Raw genomic sequence first — 21,210 nt, 5'->3', positions numbered from 1 at the left:
AATTATTGAGGCCTGGCTGCACAAAAGCGTGTTAAATTATAATCATGACTAAGTTCCACGAGAACCAATCGGAGAAGCCTTCTTCTCAGAAGTACGTTCTCTGATTGGTTCTCGTGTCATTTAAACGGGATTAAATAAACATTAAAAGAGTTTTGTGCAACCGGGTGTTAGTATTATACGTTATATGGTACATTTCCGACCGTGTCTATTGTAATGTCTATGTGAAGTATAATTGTACGTTGTAGGACTAAATGAATTTGTTTTATCAATATTTTCCAGTTATAAAACGTGCGAGTGCTTATTCATTGTGAGCCACATCACAACGTATCTCAAAGGTTCTCGATATAATATTTACCTGCGCCCCACTCTGAAGCCTGAATCTATTCATCCAAATCTCCTTCTACTGCTTCTCTATTTGCAGTTAATCTGAAATATTAACTCTAATATTTATATAATATGATTATATAATTTATATAATATGATTCTATAATTTATATAATATAATTATATAATTTATATAATATTTTGAATACTCATTCACTTCTTCTAAATTCACTTGTATGGTGTAAACAAATACTGTACATGTCAGAGGCCCTGAAATTGATCAGTTGCGACCTGAAAACTCTGACACCAGACCTGAGCCAGCCAGGTCACTCGATATTATTATTATTTTACTGTACATAAGGAACGAATCTATTCATCCAAATCTCCTTCCACTGCTTCTCTATTTGTAGTTGATCTGAAATATTAACTCTAATATTCATATAATATAATATATAATTATATAATATTTTGAATACTCATTCACTTCGTCTAAATTCACTTGTATGGTGTACCCAAATACTGTACATGTCAGAGGCTCTGAAATTGATTAGTTGCGATCTGAAAACTCTGACACCAGGCCTGAGCCAGCCAGGTCACTCGATATTATTATTATTTTACTGTACATAAGAAACGGCGCTTGAGTGTACAACCAGGGGAACTCCTATTTTGTTATCTAGATATCATATGTGGTTGATCCAACAAATAAACACAAATAATTTCGGCTTCCAGTGTCAAATTCCTATACGGTAGATAGGCTACTTGCCAAAATAATGAATTGAGTATTGAGATGGGTGTGGTGAATGAAGAGATACTTGGAACGATATTACGATATAAACTTAGAACGATATTACGATAAATACTTAGAACGATATACGATGTGAATGAAAGATATTTAGAACAGAACTTGTTTGGCATACGATATCAAATTAACATCTACTACATTTTTGGTTTCTTATTACTGATCTTGATGGTTTCCCACAAAACTCTATAACGAAGAATATAACAGATTTATCACAGAAGAGTACTTATAAAAATATACATAGTAGGCTATATATCATTAGTTTGAGCAGATGCTTTTTGTGGAAATTCTCTGGGTACACAAATTTAATTTACACGAATCAGCCAGGACTGCTAGACCCAGAAGCCATCATTTTACGTGATTGCAATGTGATAATCAAGTCAGGGCCACACTTATCATGCAGTGTTCCGATCCCACTACGATCCGATTACATGATGTGATCGCTAATGACAACGGCCAGGAATGGTGCATGCCACACATGTCCGTCATGTGAGAACCACCACCACCCTTCCACCAGTTCCAACCCACAAAAATATCGGACATGAGTAAGATCGGAACGATGTATAACAATGACAAGTGTTTGCCCCGGCCTTCATTGGAAATGATTCAGTTCGTAGAGTATAGTTTGTTGGTACTTATACCTATTGGTACTTATTTTACTTATTTTCGAGTCGAATATTGGTAGTTGAAATACTTAATAATTCGGATTTCAAGAAAGAAGCCATAATCTTCTTCATTTTTCTCACATAAACTGATTCACCTCTCACAATTTCCTTTGAGAATGGATTGTACTCCATCTTTTTCATTGTCTCTCAGCCTCCACAATTACATTCAAAAGTTATGACATCAATCCTTATTGATGTAACAGAACTCATCTTACTGTTTTAGATCACTGTTATTTAACAGTATGTCCCATTCAAAGTTGGATAACTGAATAGAGGTCTACGCAGTGACATTCCATAACAAACCATCCAAACAACTCTTGTCCAATCTTTTTCTGGATTGTTTAACCTTCGCGAAGTGATTATGTTGACTTCGTTCTCTCAGCAGGCCTCAATGGAGCTTCAACGGAATGCCGCTATTGTCAATGAATGGTGTTACTCTATTGACAGCATACTGTTGTGATATTGACAGCTGATTTTCTGGCTTCCTTATTATTATCTCAGTTGTTGTGATTGACAATATCTCTCTGGAGACAGTGATAGGTGAGATACTACTTTTAGCGACATACTTCGTCTAGAATCACACTTCTTATAGCTTATCTTAAAAGGATGCTTAGAGAGTTGACTAGAAACAGACACAGTCGGCTCCTCTAAATTTTTTTAAACTGATTATCAGTGTGAGAGTGTGAACATATGAACTTTCCACCTTCTCTAAATTCAGCTACGGTCCTTAATATTATAGTGTGTGAATAGTATTATCCAGTGGGTGTTAGTTGAGTAATTAAGTTATAATTATTCAGTCAAGACATTCCAAAATTCAGTTGTACTACCCATTGATTTATCCCTACAGGTAAGAAAATATGTTTTTAATATCCATTAATATTCTTATCATACAAATAAAGATTAATTTTGATCTCTTATTCTAATACTAGGGAGGCCAAGGGTTGTAAAGACCTGCAGTGCTGAGGAGTAAAGTATGTAAGTAAGTATTGTAATACTAACAAAATATAATTCTTCTTTTTGTAAACGTTCCAAGACCAACTTCTCCGTTACTAATTGAAAAAATGGCATCCTAGATTTTACCCGATGTCTTGTTAATGAAGCTACATGAACCTTCCAAGATAGGGTTGGAGAATTATTCATGATTTCCTAATAATTACTGGAAACCTTGGAAGAAATTGAATTCCTAATTAAAAACTCTTCAAGAGCGAAGAAATCACTAGACGGGAGATAGATCCAGCGGGGGTTGACTCTTGTTGGATAGAAAACAATAATGTATACCATTCTTTTCGGAGGGATGTACGTTTTTATAGAGCGAGTGGCTAATTCCTGAGAGCGAATTTATTCGAAAAAATATATCACGGCATGCACCTTGCAAGAAACAAGAAATTGTCTCAGTGTCAGAATTCTTTCAATCCAAAAACACACAGGAGTATCTCTCTTTATAATAATAATTATAGAATATAAACAACCAGAATGTTAACAATTAATGTTTATAGCAATCGATTAAGGTGAACTGAAGTCTAGAAGTAAACAATGAGGCCTAGAAGTATAAATCATAGAGCAGGAAATAATGGCACATTAATGAACTAATAGATCTCCAGTGACTCTACGTAAACTCCATTAATGAACGGTAATTCTATTGATGAATGAATCTTGTCAGCTCGGAGAAAATATTTATAATTAGGTGCATTTTGCTACACTGAATTCACGATAGGCTTAATAATCAAACGTTAACGTTCTTCCTGGTTATGACTGATGATTTGTAAAGGTTTTTGAGTGTATAATTATAGTAGTGTAGTGATTATTAGGGAACTTGTGATGTAGTAGGCATTTAAGCCTAGCCTGGGCTTAGCTTGCTAGGCTCATATCTGTGCGTAAATGCATTCTGATGTCCTTTATGGAAAAAAGGATTAAGGCTAGGTGTTGGGTACAGAGTCTAGACGAGCCTCTTAACTCTACCACAGAAGTAGGAAACAACAAACAATGTTCTTTCCTTTGTGCCTCTACCCTATTTAGATGAAGCAAAGTAAAGTATTTTAGATCTTGAGAATATCATAATAATAGGCACTCACTAGAAATAGTGAAGTACATTACATTACATCTTGGATCAATAATTAACAAGATAATCCAACATTGCCAATCAAACATCGTGAACGTTTCAAGACAGCAATAAAAGGCAATAAATTGTACACAGTTACAAGCATCTCCGTCTCACTGGAGAGCATTACAATTACAATTGATCAAAATCAGTGTAATTGTTTTCATGCGCTCTTACATTCAGACCTTGATAAACTAACTATAAATAAAACCCTTAGATGAATAATGGTCGTAAATACTTATAAGGGCAGGAGGCATGATTATTGTTCATTTATAAGAGAGTAAAAATATTTCAAACTCACTGAATTATTATTAAACCTGAATGATAATGCACTTGTGATTAAGTCTGTAGTATACATTTTCATACGAAAAGTATTTTCAATTCTCAACAGTTTAATTATACCGTTCTGTCATTAATTCTACAGTACCTTAGTGATTGTTCGTTATTGATACAGTATTTTTAATCATTGTGGCTTCTCGAACAACTTTATTAATAATAATAAAAGCTCGAGTGATTCTCTTCTTCTTCTTCTTCTTCTTCTTCTTCTTCTTCTTCTTCTTCTTCTTCTTCTTCTTCTTCTCTTCTTCTTCTTCCTTCTTCTTCTTCTTCTTCTTCTTCTTCTTCTTCTTCTTCTTCTTCTCTTCTTCTTCTTCTTCTTCTCTTCTTCTCTTCTCTTCTTCTTCTTCTTCTTCTTCTTCTTCTCTTCTTCTTCTTCCTTCTTCTTCTCTTCTTCTTCTTCTTCTTCTTCTTCTTCTTCTCTTCTTCTTCTTCTCTTCTTCTTCTTCTTCTTCTTCTTCTTCTTCTTCTTCTTCTTCTTCTTCTTCTTCTTCTTCTTCTTCTTCTTCTTCTTCTTCTTCTTCTTCTTCTTCTTCTTCTTCTTCTTCTTCTTCTCTTCTTCTTCTTCTTCTTCTTCTTCTTCTTCTTCACCAGACTCTATCACCAGCAACTCTCTTCCATCCCCTAATTCCCACTCGCAGATCTCTCCACATCTTCCAGCCACCTCCTCCTTGGTCTCCCTCTTCTTCTTGTGCCTTCAATATCTTTCCTCTAATATATGGTATTTGGCAACCTTTCTCTTTTCATCCTCTCAACATGTCAGCTTTGATTGATTCAGAGTGATTCTACTTCTCACAAGAGCAACTGAGTGAAGCTACTTTTCACTCAAAGAGACTGATTTGGGCAACGGTTCAGTAAAACAAAGAAGTTGAAGCTACTTGTACGAAGATAAAGCTAGAATCTATATAATAAGAGAGAGTAGGATTGTGTCTGTTCGCATCAAAACATGCCAAATTGTGGATTGCATACCGAAAGAACAGGAATGATTAAGATCTCCAAATATTGGACATAGATTCTAAAAATATCAATCTTGTGCACCTCGAAGCCCAAATTTCAATTTTCCTTCTAGATTTTTCAGAATTAATGTCCAAATCAGCTATTAACGAAAATTATATTTCTGCTGTCAAAGAAATTTACAAGGACCAAGAAAATGTTACAAAAATCGGAAACAGAGTGTCAAAACCATTTGGTACAAATAAGGGCGTAGCCTACGTCAAGGCTGTTGCCTCTCTCCAACCCTGTTCAAAATCTACCTTGAGGATATATTACAATATTTACTGATGTAAATGTATGGGTATCCCAATAAATAACGAATATATTTACTCACTCTTGTTCGCTGATGATCAAGTAATAATGGCTGGTGATGAACATGTCATTCATTACGTGATCAGGAAGCTTGCTGATTCTTATGAAGGAAATGGAATGAAAATAGATTCCAAGAAGACCAAATACCTAGTCTCAGGAGTTACAGCTAAGGATCTACAAGTTGGAGATCATAAGGTGATGCAATGTGATGAAAATAAATACCTAGGCAGCGTGATATCATCAGAGAGCAATTCCAAAAGAGAGATCACGAGTAGTATTGTACAGGCCAGGCAGGCAATACAAACATTAAATTCCATACTATGGTCCAAAAATATTACAACCCTACAAAAATTAGAATTTATCATTCCATTGTACAGAGTATATTGCTCTATGGCTCTGAAACATGGGAATTAACAAAACGACGCACTCAAAGAATAAATGCTGTGGAAGTGGATTTCTTGCGCCGGAGTTGTTGTGTTTCAAGGATGGATCGAGTGAGGAATACAGAGATAAGGAACAGAATAGGGAAGCTAGATACAACCCTAGAGCAGATTGAAAAGAAGCGTCTTGTATGGTTAGGACATACGCAGAGATGAGAGATGAGAGGTGGCCCAAAAAGATACTGAATTGGGGTCCACCTGGAAAAAGAAGAGAGGTAGACCGCCCGAACTGTGGAACAAACAGGTGTATGAGGAATAGAAATCTGGTCCAGGGAGACTGGAATAATCGCAATAAATGGCAGATGGGATGCGAGAAACGGCTGGAGCTGTAAAATAGACTCACTTATATATATATATATATATATATATATATATATATATATATATTATATATATATATATATATATATATTGGTACTTGGGTTGGAAGAAAGAGACTTCTAGGAGAAGCCTGCTAGGTTCTTACCCTGAGCATAGATGCTTCATAACTTACTCTTTCATTACTTCTTCTTTGATCCCGTCTTGGCGTCCTATTCTCCTTTTTGACTAAATAGAGTCCTTTCAAATTTCCTTTCTCACACGTTGAATCCAGCATGACTTGAAGTTAAGCGAGCTGCTTTTGAATTGATGCAGCTCTGTACAATTCTTCTAATATTGATGCAGTAATCCTACTTTTTTCAATTTTCAACTCTTTTGCTGTTCGATCCACTAATGATCTAAAATGGCAGATGGAAGTCCACATGAAAGACGAAATCTTCTCTTTTTCTGTTTGCCAGTAGCTGAAGTCATCATCAGCATTGAAATGAAGTGAAGGACACTTCAAGTCTTAATCTCATCATACTCCTTTTGTGCTTTTTTCAGCTTACACAATATGTTCTGATCGTATTCTTTCTTCAAGATAGCTCCAGTGAGTTGGAGTTTATGATTGTAATTGCTGTTACTGACTGAATTCTTTTCAAATGGGAGTTGTTATGGAATTAATTTCAACATCACGATAGACAGCTTCGTCTGATTACGATGCAAGTTTTGATGCAGTGGTCACGTAATTCGATAATTACCTCTAAATCTGATTATCTATAATACTAATATCGATGTTGATTATCGAAATATCATTCAATGATAATAAATTTATATGAATTATATTTTTATAGTGTGAGTAATTTTCACTCACTATCGTGGTGAACTTAAAATATTGTCTTGATGTCTCGTCAAAATGTTATACTTGAACTATTCTTGAATAATTGAGTAGGTTTGGTTTTGTGAGATTCCTCACTCTTATTTCAAGAACAGAAGTTAATATTATAAGAGAATATCTGCATCTAGATTTTTGGTAGAGAGTTAGTGGGGAGGATATTTTTAATATTCTTTCCAAAGAATGGACCAAAGATATGTCCAAAGCTCCGCCAATTTATGTAGATGCATAACAATATAATTATCTATAGTTATTATATTACAAATTACTTTTTCATATCATATACAGTTCAATAATTATTTTCTTAGTCTATATTATGTAAATTCATCTATAATTTTGCTGTATTGTAAGCTATTGTATATAAGTGTATAAGCCAGTATATATTGTAATCTACATAAATAAAGTACTCAATCAATCAATCAATCAATCTATTCTGGAAATGTGGAAAACTAGTAACTTCTAAACCATGTTTCTCTCTCTCTCTCTCCAATGGCGCTACAGCCCAATTCGGGCTCTGGCCTCAACCAAACTACGCCTCCATCCATCTCTGTCTAACGCCGCTCTCTTCCATCCCCTTACACCCAACATTTCATTAGCATCCTTCTGCAACCTATCCTACCCTCCCATCGCTCTCTTGGTCTCTAAACCATGTTTAATTTACCTAATTATACTTCACAACTTGAGAATGAACTATTATTGTATGTGTACTAGCTTTGTTTGAATTCACAAACTTATATTGTGAAAACAACCCTTAACATGTGAACCTGTTAAATTATCCCACTCACAACCAGTGTAAAGTCGAAGAATAATTCATATTTATATATCAGAATAGATGAAAAAGGCATATAGTATTTCCGCTTGCTGTTTCAATAGTCAAGTTTCAACTCCGTTGGTAACATTATAGTACAGCAGAGACTAAGCAAAAATCCGTGATTGGTAATGAAGTAATATACAGATAACAATAGAAGTAGTATAAACAAACTCTGTCAGTGAGAATACTATGCTCCTATCTCTCACAAGAGAGAATACTCTTCACTCTGTACCATAGACTAAAATGAGTCTTGGATCCGTGACTGTAATGTTGATGTTAATAGGTTACTAAATTATACTGTAGCCTATACTGTAAACCCCCGCACACACACATCCATTTTTGTTCGTACGATATTCTGCAGTCCTTATGAATTCTATCAGATTAAATGGAACTCAATATGTGTATTTGAAATCATCTGTTCAATCTAATTGGCAAAAACCGTACGAACGAAAATCTGGTGTGGCGCACTCACACAACTTTCCTTGCCGTTATGAAAATTGATCACCTGACGCTAGTGTACCCGCGCATCTCAAGTCTACTATTCGAAGATTTGAGCCAGCTGGTAACAGGGCAATATCGCTGGAGACACACATGAGGTCTGCTATCTCTTCATAGTGAATGATTTAATAGAATCAACAATAATTTGCAATTGAATAATCACATTTTCTCGACTTTAAAGCTTATTTTCAAATTTAGGTGAAAATGTTACTGAACATTAATTGTAGAGATTTTCATGCTCAATCTACTCCACTTGATTTTTTTTGTTTCAATTGTATCTGTATCCTGATAATCTATCTGCATTGATGGGGCGGAGCTCCTGAAATTTTTACAGATATGGGACTTGTGGCAGTTGATAGATGACTTATCGATACTATTTCAAGAATGAATTTGATCAAAATCGTTGGAGCCGTTTCCGAGAAAATCACGAAAAAACCAGTTTTTGACAACATTTTCGCCATTTTAGCCGCCATCTTGAATTGCATTTGATCGAAATTGTTCGTGTCGGATCCTTATAGTGAAAGGACCTTAAGTTCCAAATTTCAAGTCATTCCTTTATTGGGAGATGAGATATCGTGTACACAGACGCACATACAGTCATCACACACACACACAACACACACACACAACACACACACACACACACACACACACACCACACACCCAAACACACACACACACACACAACACACACACATATATATATTATATATATATATATATATATAATCTATATAATATATATATATACAGACCAATACCCAAAACCAGTTTTATGGACTCAGGGACCTTGAAACTTATAGAAATATAGAAATTGGGGTACCTTAATTTTTTTCTGAGAGCAATACTTTCCTTACCTATGGTAATAGGGCAAGGAAAGTAAAAATGGATGTGTGTGTGTGCGGGGCTTTACAGTATAGGCTACAGTATAATTTAGTAACCTATTGACATCAACAGTACAGACACAGATACAAGACTTCATTTTAGTCTATGGTACAGAGTGAAAAGTATTCTACCCTACTCCTACTATTAATTATTATACTATCTATTGGAACAGTGAGCTACGTACTTCTCATCTGTATTATATTATGATATTGTACTACTGTAACATAGAAGCATGACCTAATGCCAGACATTCCTGTAACCTACCAGAGAATCTTCATTGGAACGATAACGTTATCAAGAAAGCGAAATGCCGAAGTATTTTTTCCGTACGCACAAAAACCAGTCAGGAGATTTAACTATCAGGCGAGTGGCGAGTTTCCGGTAGAAGTAGGAGAATCAAGTCGCAAAGTGAAAGTCTTCTCTTTCGCTTCCTTTTCCTTATTACAACTCCTCCTTACTTCTCACCCACTCTCACTCGCTCTCTCTCTTTCTCTCTTTCTCTCTCTCTGAAACAGCTGATCGCAGCCGAGATTAGAAGGCGTGCAGTAATTGTAAGCAGCGATTTTCGGCAATCCAGAAGTTACGTACTTCCCCAAAACAAATGTTATGCAAAGATTAATTGATTGGTGATAGTGGGAGGAAATCCAACTTTGTTTGAATTACAAATTACGTTTACAGAGACATTGATTACGTTGTTTATCCAAGAGAGGATTCTATACTCTAGAATTCTTTATAGAGATTATACATTCTATACTCTCCGGTTTACCCTATAGTTATTGTATAAGTTACTATATAGTAACTGTAGTTTACTCTATTCTCTAGGTAACAGACTTATAAATACAATATTGTACATGAGTAGTAGTCTATTTACATAGAGTATGGCTACAGTCATATACTATTCACATAGTCAATCCAATATTGTACATGAGACATAGTCTATTCACATAGACTACTACTCATGTACAATATTGGATTGACTATGTGAATAGACTACTTATAATATTGTTCATTGAGAGCAGCTACTATATGCTGGTTGCAGGATTGAAAATAGTCTACAGAGTCAGGGGCGCCATTTCACCACATTTGAAGTACCCCCAAAGGATAGAGGGTCCTGGGTTTTTCCCCATAAATATTACATTCGAAGATGTTATTATATGCTTAATTTTTCCTAGTTTTATACAAATGTGGTTGAAGTATCAATACAAACATATACATTATTGGTAGTTATTACTGTAATATATTCTTTATTACGGTACTCTGTAGCCATACTTGCAAGGCAATTTTGCTACATTGTTGATACTGTAGAAGGAATTATACTACTGCTTTTAAAAAAAGTATTGAATCAGTATAAGATTCTAAAGATTCGTGTAGATGGACCCGCATTTTCATTATTTATCTGATCCTTGGGGGGGCTCAGGCTTCCCCCCAAATGGAGCCCCTGTACAGAGTAGATTGATACAAAGCCTTTAGTATTGATAAACTGTATCCAACTAAAGTAGATTGATACATACTGTAATTCAATCATTCATGAAGAACTCCAAAAGAGTATATTATGATGGAGGTGAGGATAAGTTGTGTAAAAGTGAGAGAGGAAAGAGAAAACAGAAAAAAATACAATTAGAGAATGAATGATAAGATAAATATCCTTCTCCTTGTTCCAAAACATACCTCTCCAGAAATCCTACATTTTGAACGCACCTCGTAAATATGATAAACATGCTCTCAGCCACAAAAGCGGTCATGTGGCGTCGAGTTTCCCAATCGGAAGGAAAAGCTGAAATAATTGAGGAGGCCTTGACCAGAAAGAAACATAGTCAACCAACCACTGTGTAGCTGCTGCACTCATACCGTAGTGAAGCCAATACTCTCACTATCACCGTAGTAGAGATACTATTACTGTAGTAATAGTTACTATTACTATAATATCTGACTATAGCCGCAATGTTAGGACATAGTAAGTGGTTGAGCCAGCCAGGCTTGGGTGCTAGTCTTGCATTACTGCATGCTCCATTGTCATTGGACTCAATAATAAATAACGTGATCGGAATATTTTTGAAATTGTTATATTATTTTCAAAATGTAAGATATTAGACTCGACAGGATAATAGCAGAGACAAATAATCTTTTGAATATATTTACTCTATGTTAATAGTGATCATGATATCAATCATTTTCTCATAATCTGAATATTTCATAGATGATTATAATCTCCATACGTCAAAAGTCAAGTTAGTTGTGAATAGATAGCTTCAAATAAATAGTTTTTTTTTTTAATTTTTCAAATGTTCAGTTCAATATTATCATAAAAATTTTTATATTTGTTTGCTTTTTAAATGTGATTTTGTGTTTGAAAGTAGTTTTTTTATTTTAAACTTTATAAATAATAGAAACTCAGGAAGTGGAAGTGCAAATTTTTAGTGAGAAAACATGAAAAACCCAATACATAACCTATATACTTGAGTGTTGATAGGAGATGACATTGGGTAATACGGCAAGGCAGAACATCCAAAAGGATCTCTCTGCCGATAAAAGCCATGAATAAACAAATAAAATAAAATAAATAGTTCTTGATAATGAATCCCAATGCTTAAATAATGTTAAGTTTTCTTAGCAAGCATCTCATGCTTGAAGATGCATAGATTCAAATTTACCGCTGAAAATCTACAATCCTGAAACAGCAATATTATTCGTAAGGTCCACGTTATAATGACAGTATTTGCTCAACTTTGGTTTTGCTATACTTGTCTATCATTCGACAAAGCCGGTGGTACTATCGTTTTCTAGGTCCACAACGGTGCCAATTATGTTTTTGACAGTGAAGGAATATGATTAATTGATGCAGAGAATCGGCATCGCTATTCTTCTATCTTTATCCACTGTCATTATAACGTGGACCTCACTATATTGTCTACTAGCAGGTTACCCGTGCTCCGCAAGGGTCTGATTAAAAATTGATAAACTGAAAACTAGACGTACTGAAATATTGAAGAATTTAAATTAGGACCATCCTGGTAAATCAAAAATCTTTATATGCAAGAATCTTATTATGCAAAATCTCAAGTTAACCAGTCGAGTAGTTCAGATGCGTCATTCGTGTATTTCCTATCCCGTGCATGTATAAGCCATTATAGATTCTGTTATCACTAGACTACTATTTTGAATCTATCTCTTATATAATGATTCTATCTGCTTGCTTATTGCTTTGAACATAATCGTAATTTATTCCAATATTGATACGGTACGTATTATTCATGGTATTCATGGTTCATGGTACAAATTCATGGTTCATGAACGATATTTACAAAGAATCAAATACGAAATTATTTCTAAATCAGTTAACTTACTTACCGGAAGCAGTAATATTGAAAACAGGTATCAATTATCATTATAGCTCTCCCTGAGAAAATAAGGTGATAAGAATGGAAAATGGAATCGACATCTGACAAAATACAATTACTAAATCAGCTACTTACCGGAAAAAGCAATATTTGAAACAGGGATCATTTATCATTATTGCTTAGATTTTCCCTGGGAAAATGAGAGGTGATAAGAATGGAAAATTGAATCGACATCTGAAGTGACAAAAGACAATTTCAGTGATAAAAGCGAAAGCATTATGAAATAAATAACTCAACTCACTCAACTGTTACCTGGCAAATTGCCTGTTTTTTTGTCAATTGACAGGAGAGTTCAAGACCAAATTCAGCAAACGTCAACCAGAAAACTGTCAACTATTTTGAATAGTCATTACAGTGAGATTCACTTTAATCTGTCAACATTGATTCAATGAGAAGCTTTGATGGTATTGATAAGGTTTGCTGACAGTTTCTGAGAGTTGCTTAGATTTGCTGAGAGAAGTCATTATCGTGTCGCTTCATGGAAATTCAGGCCAAGTGCATATTCGTATCGAATAAATATCAGGCAATTGTCTTTTCATTCATCACTCACAGCTGAAGTGTCCTTCCATCTCTCAGAAAACGCCTCTTCACTTCCATTGTGACAATTTCGCAAGGTGCGAAGGATTTTGTACTGGTGACTCGAATTTTTCTAGTAATCACTTTTAATTAATGAGTATTATTATTTATTGTTCAACTTGACTTGTTAGCATGGTCAAAGTAAATGAAGGAACATATAGACTAGGGGATTGTTCCATATGTAAGGAAAATAGAGGAAAGTAAAAAGTGATTTCAAGAGTTTTGAAGGTACAAAAGATTAGGATTCCTATACTGAAAATTGATAATATTACTCTTCTTCTTATTTTTCTTCTTCTTCTTCTTCTTCTTTCTTCTTCTTCTTCTTCTTCTTCTTCTTCTTCTTCTTCTTCTTCTTCTTCTTCTTCTTCTTCTCCTCCTCCTCCTTCTCCTCCTTCTTCTTCTCCTCCTCCTTCTCCTTCTCCTCCTCCTCCTTCTTCTTCTTCTTCTTCTCTTCTTCTTCTTCTTCTTCTTCTTCTTCTTCTTCTTCTTCTTCTTCTTCTTCTTCTTCTTCTCTTCTTCTTCTTCTCTTCTTCTTCTTCTTCTTCTTCTTCTTCTTCTTCTTCTTCATCATCATCATCATCATCATCATCATCATCATCATCATCATCTTCTTCTTTTCTTCTACAGCTCGAATTGTATCTGATGCAGAAGTCTCCTGGCTGGATGACAAATTCACTCTGAACCCCTTCTCTCACCTCTGATTGGCCAACAGTTTGTGATTCAACTCGGTTCTCTGCCAGTAGACGGCAGCACATGTCGGGTCATATTTTCGACTCCGCCTACTCTCTCTCCCTATTGGTCAACAGATCCAAAGGCTACTTCAAATTCTGCCAGCAAGCAGCATTAGCTGGGTCATAAGTTCAAATAGCAGGGATGTCGGTTTACTTTTTGTTGTTATTGAGAATCTTCAATATCTTTAGAAAGAGGAGAAAATCGTTCACAGTTAACTGTGAACGCTTATTTTTCATTAAGTGAAAAATGTGATTGAGAGGCTCGTGGGTAAGAAAAATACATTCCATTCAAATAGGATATAAAATTGGAATTTCAAATTAAAATGTGAAAATAGAGAATCCAGTTATAAATTCAACTTTCATGTTAACAATATGTTCCACAGAATATGATCTGTTTTTACTCAAAAATTATAGTACATTATGAATATATTTTGAAATCTCAATTATTCATAGTTGAGAATGGAATTGTATCCATCAAGGTATAAATAAATAGATGAAATAAATTAGAAATTGCGTGAATAAAAGTGAACTTTCTCTCACTACTCTCATACACATGAATTACACACTAGATATGGGAAAAAGAGTATGATGTGATTTGTGTTTAATGAAACCATAGAATAAGAATAGAGAAATATTAGTGCAAATCCTATGTGTTCTCTATGATGAAATTTGGAAAAAGAATGAGAGGAGACAACATAATCATACAAACTACATACTCCACCAACAGTCGAAGAAAGTTTAGTTTCCAGCTAATAAAAAGTTTTCCTGCTCATAATTTACAAAAAATCTACATAAAAAAAATGAAAAAAATTGAGAAATAAGTATACAGGGTAGTGAACTACAGTAGGCTAATAATGAAAATTTATTCCGATTTTTACTAGACAAGAATGAAGTAACTCACAAACTCACAAATAATCCTCATCAAAGGGAAGAATTTTGAAAATAAGAAAACATATAACTCATAATAATGGAAGCTTATTTAAATCCATGATTGAGAAGAATGAAACGATAATACAAAGAAGAATTTCTCCAGCATCCACAACCAAGACTATTCAAAGTGGTAACCCCTCCTATAACCTCTAGTGAAACTCGGTTTAAATTATATGAGTATTCTTCATGAATAAGAATTATTATGCTTCTCAGTCAACAAAAGCTGATAGTCCAAAGTTAATCTATTACTTCTAAAAGTAATACTAACTTCTAAAGTAAGTAGTTTATCATTCATGTGTGATGTGTTACTCAACGACTGAATCTCATGCATTGGTATTTGGTAATAACGTTGAACATAGATGCACGCCACATTCACTTATTCTAGGCCTATACATTCATATAGTGTGGCTTCTATTCGGTTCGTCGGTTATTGGCTAAAGGAGCGGATGGGAAAGGAAAGAATAGTGAAATCCACTTCAAACGGTCAGCATTAGTTCAAAGACAAGCATTCTTGTTATCATCCTAGGAATGCTGACAGGTTTATAGTAAACCTCACTATAGAACCGCTGACCGCTGGGATAATAAGACTCACTAGCAACAGTCAGTATTGATTGACTGGTAAGCGTTGTTGTTAGTTACATTAGGAATGCTGACAATTTTAAGTGAATCTCTGTGTAGGTTTGTCGGTCGGTCTATTAATGCAATAGAGGATAGGATAGTCGCAGTTGACCGCTGAAAACCAAATCTTATCAGCTGCTGATGCAATGTTAATGATGTATCAGCAGCAATATTAGCTGATGCAATACGGTACTAGCAGATTTGAAGATATTGGACTGTTCTCAGAACGACATGAATGGTCTGATCAAGATTCTGGCAGCGGAAATTGCTCAGATGAAAACATTGTCAGTGTGCTGTTATTCATTTGAAAATATTGAAAACATTATAAACATTTCTTTTATCATGATTCGCTCATTTCAAAATATCAAAATTACTGACATTTGTGAATTTCTATTACTGAAATTACGAATACTTTGATCATGAGGAGATTTAATCATAGAGAAATAGAATTGTTTTGTATGATATTCAGAATAAAATAATTGAACTAGAAGCATGTTTATCCAGTTTGGATGATAACAGGATCATTGCGGATAAGCAAATATTATTGCATGAATAATAGTCTTCAACTATTTTAGACAGTGCTAAGTAAACGCCTTCAGAGTTTTGAATACTGCACCTGTAGCACGGGAGCCCATTGTGATTGCATTTCTTTGATAGAGACGTCTCTTTTAGAAAATTATATTATGTGAAGTAATTAATGGAGTGGAGTGATCACTTCAAGCAGGTTTAAAGTAATCAGGAAGTGACGAAGCTATTAATAATAAGGTGGTAATCTTCGATGAGGTGGAGCTTCAAAACTGATGGTTCCTTGTGGTTCGGAACCCACCTTGAGTTTTTGAGACATTCATGATAATATCATCAGTTATGCCATGTTATATTATAACATAAGCATTCTTTAACTAATTTCATTCCCTCCTATTGTTAATCAAAGACAATATGAAGAGATCCTTCTATTTCTCCATACGAGACTGTCATACGAGCATTGGTAATTTCTCAGTAATAAACCCTCTCTACTGGATTTAGATTGATATTGTGTAAATAAGATTGTCCCGCAGATTATTACGACTACATGAGTGCCTAAAAGTAGTTTATAATATAACCTACATTTTCATGTAGCAAAAAAGAAAGAGCAAAATTAGTCAAAGAGCGCAAAAATAACTCCATTTAAAAATTACTCATTAAACATGCTTAGCCGGTATTTGAAAAGTGATCCAAGTAAATCATTGAGAAAAATTATCAATTATCGATAAAGAAAAGAGATTGGAAGAGTACCGTATAAAGTAAGAAGAAGAGGAACATAAGTAGGAAAACAGAACAAAATTAGTAGTCAAAAAGAGCAGGACTAACTCTACTATTTCTCATTAATCATGCTCAGCCGGTATTCAAAGAAGTAATCCAAGGAAATTATAGAGGAAAAAAATTGAGAAAGAATGAGATTGGAAAAGTATGAAGTAAGAAGAAGAGGAAAAACAGGAGTCAGAAAAGGAGAAAGTTGAATCTGGAAGATTATGGAATAATTGGTTGCGGTCTAGTGAGAATCACTCTAAACAGCATTGGTTAAATGCCAAGAATTGATGCTATTTATGAGGAAAGCTGACAGTTTCTGGTGAATCTAACTGTGGAGAAGTTGACTATGTAATTGATTTGCTGCTGCTATGAGGAATATGTATGTGAGTGCGCCTAATGTGGAGTAGAAAATGATTGGTCTTGTCGTAGTCTACACTTGTTCTGGGGACCTAGTTTTATTTCTTCACCTGCAAATTGCTGATTGAATTGAGTCATTTTTGCCGACACATTAGTATTTCCTGTTCAGGCTGATTTGTATTCTTCAATAGCTTTATAGAGTAGGTTTATGAAGAAAATGAGAAACTTTCATTACTCAAGAAAAATAAATAGGCCTTTACTGAAGCCCATTTTACTCATTAATTTTCTTGGAAAAAGTTGAGAGTTTTGGAGAGAGATCAAAGGTTGAATTATTTGTGGAATTGTGTATTTTCTCTCAATAGAATAATTATTTTATAAAAGGTATCTTTTCTCGTAATTGAAAGTGTCTATTCAATATGGTGTACGGTATAGAATCTTTGAAAAATGGATACCGCTACAGAGGGTACATGTTGATCAAAACAGACTACTACACGCTTATTGACTTGTTTTGATATCTTGAAAAGTGTGTGGTATATGACTTATTTGATGAGAATAAGAATAAGTTGATAGTTGAAAAATCTTGAGAAGCTGTACCTTTATGCCCATTCCATCACACTTCTGAACAAAATGCAATTCAGTATTTTAATTTCTTTCAGGGAATATACAAACTTCATCACACGAAACTATATAATTGAATAGAATTAGGGCATTATTTATAAGTACAAGATTTGACAGAACTGTTGATCATCACTAAAAGAAATAATGATAATGAGAGTATTGACATTACCGGTTTTCAAGTTCATTTGTATTAATATAACTATCTAAATGAAGCATGACAATACAGACAGCCTTACATTCCATCTCATCATATATGCTTTCATCCATTCTGAGCTATTGAATCTGAAGTTTATGTCTTCTACACTGATTCTTGATGAACTTGAGCTGCAGCCTTGTACGTGAGTAATGAAATTGATGATGAGAGATGAGTGGGCCTACATCTTTAGGGCGATATCATGTTTAGGCGTTTTTCAAGCATATTATTTCATGAGTCAACCCAATCAGCCAATCGGAGAGCTTCCTGTCCTGCCGACTCAAAAATCGACGTATGAAAGTGTCTGGAAAGCGCCTTATGTGGTCTCGCCCTCAGGTGGATTCCGAATCACCGGAGCTATGATGGTTAACTATTGAATTTATTCAACGTTTGTTGCAGGGATCATTGAAGAGTATATATTGTGAAGTAGAAAAAGAGTTTGCAATGGCAAAATTTACAGTAACTATCCTATTGAATGAATATGTTTTTTGTGTGTGCAGATGAAATGAAGTGACATTGATGGCAATCGCAGATCATAACACAATGGACAACCAACAGAACGAGTGTGCCCTGACCATAGACAGTGCCTATAAGCGCTATGGAGTCAACAACGTTGTGCTCAAAGGACTCAACATGAATGTGCCACAAGGAGCCATGTACGTATACACATAAATCAATTCAATTATCTATTGTTACAAGTGACTGTGTTTGGTATTTATAAAAATATAATTACACACTATAACTTTTTTACTTTTTTGTTATTAGAAAATTGAGTCGGACTTCCCAATTCAATACTGTTACAAAATACAAGCTATTAATATATCTGTTGAAATATGAATTGATTGATATTGTAGGATTAATGTATTTGGATGATATTATAGGATATTTGGATTTAATGTAGGATGAAATTGAATGTATTGTGAATTGATATTTCTTCATAGTTATTGAGAAAACAGTTTTAATTTTTTCACATCCACATTATTTATTTAAAATGAATAATTTATTGTGAAATAATAAACACATTTATGTAAATTAATGTGGAAGTGACAAAATTAAAACTGTGTTCTCTATCAATGATACAAGCTGTATTAGGTATCATTCTGTTAACAAGAAAGAATATATACAATAGAAGTGTGAAGGACAAATAATAATATTAATACCCAGTGATTAATGAACAATGAAATGATAATGATTATTACCGTAGTGGAAAATATGAATCATTCAGAGATTCAACAAACAACATAACATTATGAGAGGAGGAGATCCTAATGATGATTATGTGAACTACAGAAGCAGCAGTTTATTTCATATGTGAACTGAATTGATAATTGATTTACTCAACCAATACAATTGATGAGAACCCCTACAAATTTACTCCATATTTTTTCTTTTTTTTAGAAAAGCTGTTGTGAATATTAAAGTATTTTAGACTATTATGACTTAAATATGCATGTAATTTATGGAGAAATTTCTTGATTGGTATGTAGTTTTCTGCAAATTGTGAAAAAATAAAGTTATTTCCAATAGAATATAAAAATATTTGCTTTGCAATATAGGCTTCAAATCAATGAAACCAATTACTTGGAATAATATTTTCTCATTTCTCATATGTATTAATTTTTAAGTGTCGTTCCTTTATTAGTCTTTGAAATGAGTTTGAGACTTGTTATTTTCTTAATCAAGTACCTACCAATGAAATACTACAATATACAGTGTCATATTATGATGTTAGCTCTCATTACAAATCCACTTTCATTACTAAAGCACAAGCTTACAATTTGCATGATGAACATCCTTCTCAGTGAAAAGTTCTTTCGACAATATTCCTAGTAAGTGGAGATACTCTAATGAGTATTAAAAATATTATTTTCAACTATGCATTTCCTCTTCACTTCCTCACGCTTTGCTTTATCAACCAATATCCTTTATTTTTTCACAGTTATGGACTTCTAGGACCCAGCGGTTGCGGCAAAACTACGCTTCTGAATTGTATAGTTGGGAGGATGAATCTGGACTCTGGTCAAATTCGTATGCAGGCAAAGAAGAAAAGTGATGTTGGATATATGCCACAGGTAGGCAATCAACCTGTAACCTGTAATCAACCTAAAACAATAGTGAAATATTTTTTTTGGAAAAATAATCAAACAAAATTTTGCATTTTTCTATTGAAGATATAAATTTCTGCCAAAATTCTGACAAATTGTAGTGAATCTCACTCACTTAATGTGATGTTTAGAAGAGCTGGTATACAAGAAAGTAGGAAACAATTATTATCCAATACCAGTTATTCAACTCTATTTGAAAAACTCATTGCCACAAAAACAGCTTGTCTGTTTTTGAAAAGGTGACACTATTCATGAAATTTGATGAACAGTAAAATATTCGTACCGTCATTCTATTATTCCTATTCATGTACTGTCATTTTATATTCAAGTCATATTCACACATTTTAAATATATGCCAGCCTATAATAACAATGAATGATAATGACATAGTTCTTTTTCTTGTAACTAAATAGTCTGTTTGAATTGGTTTAAAACCTTATATCAGGTAGGACTATTTCTATGTAAAGAGAATGTATTGTGATAATTACTAAAACACGACAGAAATTATACGTACGCTTTCAAAAGCTTTTTAAAAAGTACGTAGGCCTACCCTTTCTTTATTTTCAAGTTTTAACTCTTCAGAGCCATTTTCAAAACACTATAGCCCTATAGAGAAAAGTATTTGTGTTCATTGTATTCACAGAATGATAGAATCATTACTGAAACACGAAATAATAAAATTATACGTACGCTTTCGAAAGCTTTTTGAAAGTACGTAGGCCTACCCTTTCTTTATTTTAAAGTTTTAACTCTTTGAAGCCATTTTCAAATCACTATAGAGAGAAGTATTTAAGATCATTATATTCACAGAATGATAGAATGATGCTTTCAACATCAATCAACTGAATAACTCAATAGTCTCCTACCTAACTGAACAAAAATCAAAATAATTGCAATCAAATCCTTAGAAGACTTCTACACAAAGAAATATTAACATCAGTGGAAATTATTGTTTAAACTCTAAGAACAGCAGAAATAACCTGGTTCCGTCTAATCTAGAAAATAATATTATAGCCTACTTATACATGATCGTCATTGAAACTA

The 21,210-nt window shown here is 34.0% G+C and overlaps 1 protein-coding gene across 3 annotated transcripts in view; it reads left to right on the top strand.

Moving 5' to 3' along the window:
* The window catches only part of LOC111061282 (ABC transporter G family member 23-like), a 44,526-nt gene that overhangs the window by 8,322 nt on the left and 14,994 nt on the right, over positions 1-21,210 (top strand). Inside the window, exons 1-3 of one of the 3 annotated variants that reach the window (XM_039429868.1) lie at positions 2,223-2,635; positions 18,562-18,717; positions 20,001-20,133. In XM_039429868.1, the coding sequence (XP_039285802.1) occupies positions 18,581-18,717; positions 20,001-20,133 (270 nt within the window). In that variant the 5' untranslated portion in view covers positions 2,223-2,635; positions 18,562-18,580. Of the gene's footprint in view, positions 1-2,222; positions 2,636-18,561; positions 18,718-20,000; positions 20,134-21,210 lie in introns of those variants that run through there. The other 2 variants (XM_039429867.1, XM_039429866.1) reach the window with 2 other exon arrangements.

This window comes from Nilaparvata lugens, chromosome 6 (genome assembly GCF_014356525.2).
Source record: "Nilaparvata lugens isolate BPH chromosome 6, ASM1435652v1, whole genome shotgun sequence".
Classification (NCBI taxonomy): domain Eukaryota; kingdom Metazoa; phylum Arthropoda; class Insecta; order Hemiptera; family Delphacidae; genus Nilaparvata; species Nilaparvata lugens.
The sequence above is the reverse complement of the archived record's forward strand: the minus strand, read 5'-3'. Positions and strand labels throughout refer to the sequence as shown.